The sequence below is a fragment of the Pseudophryne corroboree genome, assembly GCF_028390025.1.
Source record: "Pseudophryne corroboree isolate aPseCor3 chromosome 12 unlocalized genomic scaffold, aPseCor3.hap2 SUPER_12_unloc_2, whole genome shotgun sequence".
Taxonomy (NCBI): Eukaryota; Metazoa; Chordata; class Amphibia; order Anura; family Myobatrachidae; genus Pseudophryne; species Pseudophryne corroboree.
In genome coordinates this window covers 1011501-1017500 of record NW_026967486.1, presented here as the reverse complement: position 1 = coordinate 1017500, position 6000 = coordinate 1011501, and the positions used below count along the sequence as shown (strand labels likewise).

Below are 6000 nucleotides of genomic sequence, written 5' to 3'. Positions count from 1 at the left end.
CCTTATTATACATATGGAGCCTAGCGGGGTTTGGTCTCTGCAGCACAGGACTTAACCCCTTCAGTTCTGTAGCCGCCATCAGCGATGTGGGTCAGGGGTCTCTGGCCACACATGCACATCACCGCTCTCCGTCCGTCCTATGGCTTCACCATCTGCCAGCTACAAAGCACAGCACAAGTCCATATGGAGTGGCCGCAATCAGGGGGTATTGCAGCAGTGTGACCCCATATACCCAGCCATAAACAATTCCAGGTTCCAGTGTAGGAGACTGGTGGTGGTAGCGAGATACCCGCCCACTATCGTGGTTACTGACTGTGAGTGGAACATGTGATAATTAGTGGGTGCTGGTGGAACATGTGATCAGTGGCGTTACTGGTGGTGGAACATGTGATCAGTGGCGTTACTGGTGGTGGAACATGTGATCAGTGGCGTTACTGGCGGGAGTGGAACACGTGATCAGTGGCGTTACTGGTGGTGGCAGAACATGTGATCAGTGGTGTTACTGGTGGAACATGTGATCAGTGGCGTTACTGGTGGTGGTGGTGGTGGAACATGTGATCAATGGCATTACTGGTGGTGGAGAAATATGTGATCAGTGGTTTTACTGGTTGTGGTGGAACAGGTGATCAGTCTGGTTACTGGTGGTGGTGAAACATGTGCTGATTATTGGCGTTACTGGTGGTGGTGGAAAATGTGATAAGTGGGCTTAAGGGTGGTGGAAGAACATGTGATCAGTGGCGTTACTGGTGGTGGTGGAATGTGTGATCAGTGGGGCGGTGGAACATATGATGATTAGTGGGTTACTGGTGGTGGTGGGCTTGCTGAGTGCTTAGTAACACGGATATGGATGGTTAGTAGTCATGGAGTCCATACTATTGAGGGGTCATGGTTGATAAGGTACGTACAGCAAACTTGTCATAGAGTTGGTAAGTCAGTAGTGGGTTTGGTAGTTCTCGGAAGTAGGCTTTGCAGAGGGAGCTGACGCAGTGGACATCTTGCAGATAAGTGCTCTTGTTCAAGTCAGGAGTCCGCTCCATATCAAACTCTTGTCTGACATAACAAAAAAGTGCAAATATAAGAAAACATCCTATGTCAATATTGTTCTTAATTCCAGGTGACTCTATTGTCCAAACCTCCCAATGGGATGCGGTCAATTTACCTACAATCAAAATCCTGACGGTCAAAATACTGACATTTAAAATGTCGATGGGTCAAAAAGTCAACATGAATTTTTCATGATTTTTTCATTGAAACCAACTTGTTCATACTTTACCATCCCAGTGGACCTGGAGGGGGAATAGAAGTGTGCCGAGCTCAAATCATGTGAGGGGACGCGGTACATTTAGATGGTGTTTATGTGGATCTATGTGGACATACACACCAAAAAAAGATGAAAAAAATAAGATTTTAAACCTACCGGTAAATCTATTTCTCCTAGTCCGTAGAGGATGCTGGGGACTCCGTAAGGACCATGGGGTATAGACGGGCTCCGCAGGAGATAGGGCACCTAAAAAGAACTTTGACTATGGGTGTGCACTGGCTCCTCCCTCTATGCCCCTCCTCCAGACCTCAGTTAGAGAACTGTGCCCAGAGGAGATGGACAATACAAGGCAGGATTTAGCAATCCAAGGGCAAGATTCCTACCAGCCCACACCAATCATACCATGTAACATACATAACCAGTTAACAGTATGAACAAACGACAGTAACGGTCCAAGACCGATGTCAACTGTAACATAACCCTTATGTAAGCAACAACTATATACAAGTCTTGCAGAGTTTCCGCACTGGGACGGGCGCCCAGCATCCTCTACGGACTAGGAGAAATAGATTTACCGGTAGGTTTAAAATCTTATTTTCTCTTACGTCCTAGAGGATGCTGGGGACTCCGTAAGGACCATGGGGTTTATACCAAACCATCCAATCGGGCGGGAGAGTGCGTATGACTCTGCAGCACCGACTGAGCAAACGCTAGGTCCTCATCAGCCACGGTATCAAACTTGTAGAATTTAGCAAAAGTGTTTGACCCCGACCAAGTCGCCGCTCGGCAAAGTTGTAATGCCGATACGCCTCGGGCAGCCGCCCAAGAAGAGCCCACCTTCCTAGTGGAATGGGCCTTAACCGAATTTGGTACCGGCAATCCAGCCCTAGAGTGAGCCTGCTGAATCGTATTACAGATCCAGCGAGCAATAGTCTGCTTCGAAGCAGGTGCGCCAATCTTATTGGCCGCATACAGGACAAACAGGGCCTCTGTTTTCCTAATTCTAGCCGTCCTGGCTACATAAATCTTTAAGGCCCTGACTACGTCCAGGGATCTGGAATCCTCCAGGTCACTTGTAGCCACAGGCACCACAATAGGTTGATTCACATGGAATGAAGAAACCACCTTAGGCAAAAATTGCGGACGTGTCCTCAATTCAGCTCGATCCACATGAAAAATCAAGTAAGGGCTTTTGTGTGACAAAGCCGCCAATTCTGATACTCGCCTTGCCGATGCCAAGGCCAACAACATGACCACCTTCCAAGTAAGAAATTTCAACTCAACCTTGTTAAGCGGTTCAAACCAGTGTGATTTTAGAAACTGCAACACAACGTTCAGGTCCCATGGTGCCACTGGAGGCACAAAAGGGGGCTGGATGTGCAGCACTCCCTTTACAAACGTCTGTACTTCTGGAAGAGAAGCCAATTCCTTCTGAAAGAAAATCGAGAGGGCCGAAATCTGAACCTTAACAGAGCCTAATTTCAGGCCCATATCCACTCCTGTCTGTAGGAAGTGGAGAAAACGACCCAGATGAAAATCTTCCGTAGGTGCATTCTTGGTCTCACACCAAGACACATACTTTCGCCAGATACGGTGATAATGCTTAACCGTCACCTCCTTCCTAGCCTTTATTAAAGTAGGGATGACCTCTTCCGGAATCCCCTTTTTCGCTAGGATTCGGCGTTCAACCGCCATGCCGTCAAACGTAACCGCGGTAAGTCCTGAAATACACAGGGCCCCTGTTGCAACAGGTCTTCCCTCTGAGGAAGAGGCCAGGGATCTCCTGTGAGCATCTCTTGTAGATCTGAGTACCAGGCCCTTCGAGGCCAGTCTGGGACAATGAGTATCGTCTGTACTCTTCTTTGCTAATGATCCTCAACACTTTTGTGATGAGAGGAAGAGGAGGAAACACGTAGACCGATTTGAACACCCACGGTGTTATCAGAGCGTCTACTGCCACTGCCTAAGGGTCCCGAGACCTGGCACAATACCTCAGAAGCTTTTTGTTGAGGTGTGACGCAATCATGTCTATTTGAGGAGTTCCCCAAAGACGTATTATGTCTGCAAAGACTTCTTGATGAAGTCCCCACTCTCCTGGATGGAGATCGTGTCTGCTGAGGAAGTCTGCTTCCCAGTTGTCCACTCCCGGAATGAAGACAGCCGACAGAGCGCTTACATGATTTTCCGCCCAGCGAAGAATCCTGGTGGTTTTCGCCATCGCGACTCTGCTTCTTGTCCCGCCTTGGCAGTTCACATGAGCCACTACTGTGACATTGTCTGATTGAATCAGAACCGGTAGGTTTCGAAGAAGACTCTCCGCTTGTCGAAGACCGTTGTAAATGGCCCTGAGTTCCAACACATTGATGTGTAGACAGTACTCCTGGTCTGACCAAAGTCCCTGAAAGTTTTTTCCCTGTGTGACCGCTCCCCATCCTCGGAGGCTCGCGTCCGTGGTAACCAAGATCCAGTCCTGAATCCCGAACTGGCGACCCTCCAGCTGGTGAGCACTTTGCAACCACCACAGGAGAGACACTCTGGCCCCTGGGGACAGAGTTATTTTCCGATGTAAGTGCAGATGGGACCCGGACCACTTGTCCAGAAGGTCCCATTGAAAAGTCCTTGCATGGAACCTTTCCGAAGGGAATGGCCTCGTAGGCCGCCACCATTTTTCCCAGAACTCGAGTGCATTGGTGAACTGACACCCTTTTTGGTCTTAGCAGGTCTCTGACCATGTTCTGGATGTCCTGGGCTTTCTCTATTGGGAGGAAGACCTTCATTTGTTCCGTATCCAGTATCATACCTAGGAACGGTAGTCGAGTTGTCGGAATCAACTGTGACTTCGGTAGATTTAGAATCCAACCATGTTGCTGGAGCACTCTCAGAGAGAGTGCCACACTGCTCAGCAATTTCTCTCTGGATCTCGCTTTTATTAGGAGATCGTCCAAGTATGGGATAATTGTGACTCCATGCTTGCGCAGGACCACCATCATTTCCGCCATTATCTTGGTGAAAATCCTCGGGGCTGTGGAAAGTCCAAACGGCAACGTCTGAAATTGGTAATGACAATCCTGTACAGCGAATCTCAGGTATTCCTGATGGGGGGCATATATGGGGACATGAAGGTACGCATCCTTCATGTCCAGAGACACCATAAACTCCCCTTCCTCCATGTTGGCTATTATCGCTCTGAGTGATTCCATTTTGAATTTGAATCTTTTTATGTACAGGTTTAGGGATTTCAGATTCAAAATAGGTCTGACCGAACCGTCCGGTTTTGGGACCACAAATAGGGTTGAGTAGTAACCTCTTCCCTGCTGGTGCAGGGGAACCTTGATTATCACTTGCTGTATACACAGCGTTTGAATTGCAGCTAACACTACATCCCTTTCCGATGTGGAAGCTGGTAGGGCCAATTTGAAAAATCGGCGCGGGGGCACCTCGTCGAATTCCAGTTTGTACCCCTGGGAAACTATTTCCAACACCCAGGGATTCAGGTCTGATCTGACCCAGGCCTGACTGAAAAGTCGAAGACGTGCCCCCACCGGTGCGGACTCCCTCAGGGGAGCCCCAGCGTCATGCTGTGGGTTTTGGAGCAGCCGGGGAGGACTTTTGTTCCTCGGCACCTGCCGAAGCAGGTGCTCTTTTGCCTCTGCCCTTACCTCTGACGAGGAAAGAGGATCCCCGACCTCTTTTGGACTTGTGCGACCGAAAGGACTGCATCTGATAGGGTGTTACTTTCTTTTGCTGTTGGTGAATATATGGTAAAAAATTTGATTTACCTGCTGTAGCTGTGGAAACCAGGTCCGTCAGCCCATCCCCAAACAATACATCACCCTTATAGGGTAGTACTTCCATATGTTTTTTGGAATCCGCATCACCCGTCCATTGGCGAGTCCATAAGGATCTTCTCGCCGAGATAGACATGGCATTGGCCCTAGAAGCTAGCAATCCAATGTTCCTTTGAGCATCCCTCATAAATAAGACTGCATCTTTTATATGGGCTAGAGTTAAGAATATAGTATCCTTATCCATATTATCAAATTGATCTGTCAGCTCATCTTTCCAAGCTGCAATTGCGCTACACACCCATGCCGACGCAATTGTCGGTCTTAGCACAGCCCCCGTATAAGAATAAATACACTTTAAGGTAGTTTCTTGCCTGCGATCTGCAGGGTCCTTAAGGGCAGCTGTGTCAGGAGACGGTAGCGCCACTTTCTTGGACAAGCGCGTCAGGGCCTTGTCCACAGTGCGGGATGATTCCCAAATCTCCCTGTCCTGCTTAGGGAAAGGGTATGCCATAAAAATTCTTTTGGGGATCTGCGGTCTCTTATCCGGAGTCTCCCAAGCTTTTCCAAAGAAATCATTTAATTCATGAGATGTGGGAAAATTAATAATCTGTTTCTTTTCCTTAATCATGTGTACCCTTGTGTCGGGGACCGAGGGTTCATCCTCAATATGCAACACATCCCTTATTGCCACAATCATACACTGAATGGTTTTAGTCACCCTAGGGTGCAATTTTACTTCGTCATAGTCGACACTGGAATCAGAATCCATGTCGGTAGTAGTGTCTTGTGTTAAGGGACGCTTTTGAGACCTCGACGGGCCCTGTGAGTCGGTCCAATCTGAGGATTGACCCCCTGATGTCCCCCCTAATTCAGCCTTATCAAGCCTTTTATGTAAAGATGCCACACTTGCATTCAACATATGCCACATGTCCATCCAATCCGGAGTCGGCA

General features: G+C 48.4%; 1 protein-coding gene across 2 annotated transcripts in view; it reads right to left on the bottom strand.

Moving 5' to 3' along the window:
- ARHGAP30 (Rho GTPase activating protein 30) overlaps positions 1 to 6000 on the bottom strand; it is a 94788-nt gene that overhangs the window by 50926 nt on the left and 37862 nt on the right. For both annotated transcript variants that reach the window (XM_063948718.1, XM_063948719.1), the window contains exon 3: positions 906 to 1050. In XM_063948718.1, the coding sequence (XP_063804788.1) occupies positions 906 to 1050 (145 nt within the window). The remainder of the gene's footprint in view (positions 1 to 905; positions 1051 to 6000) is intronic.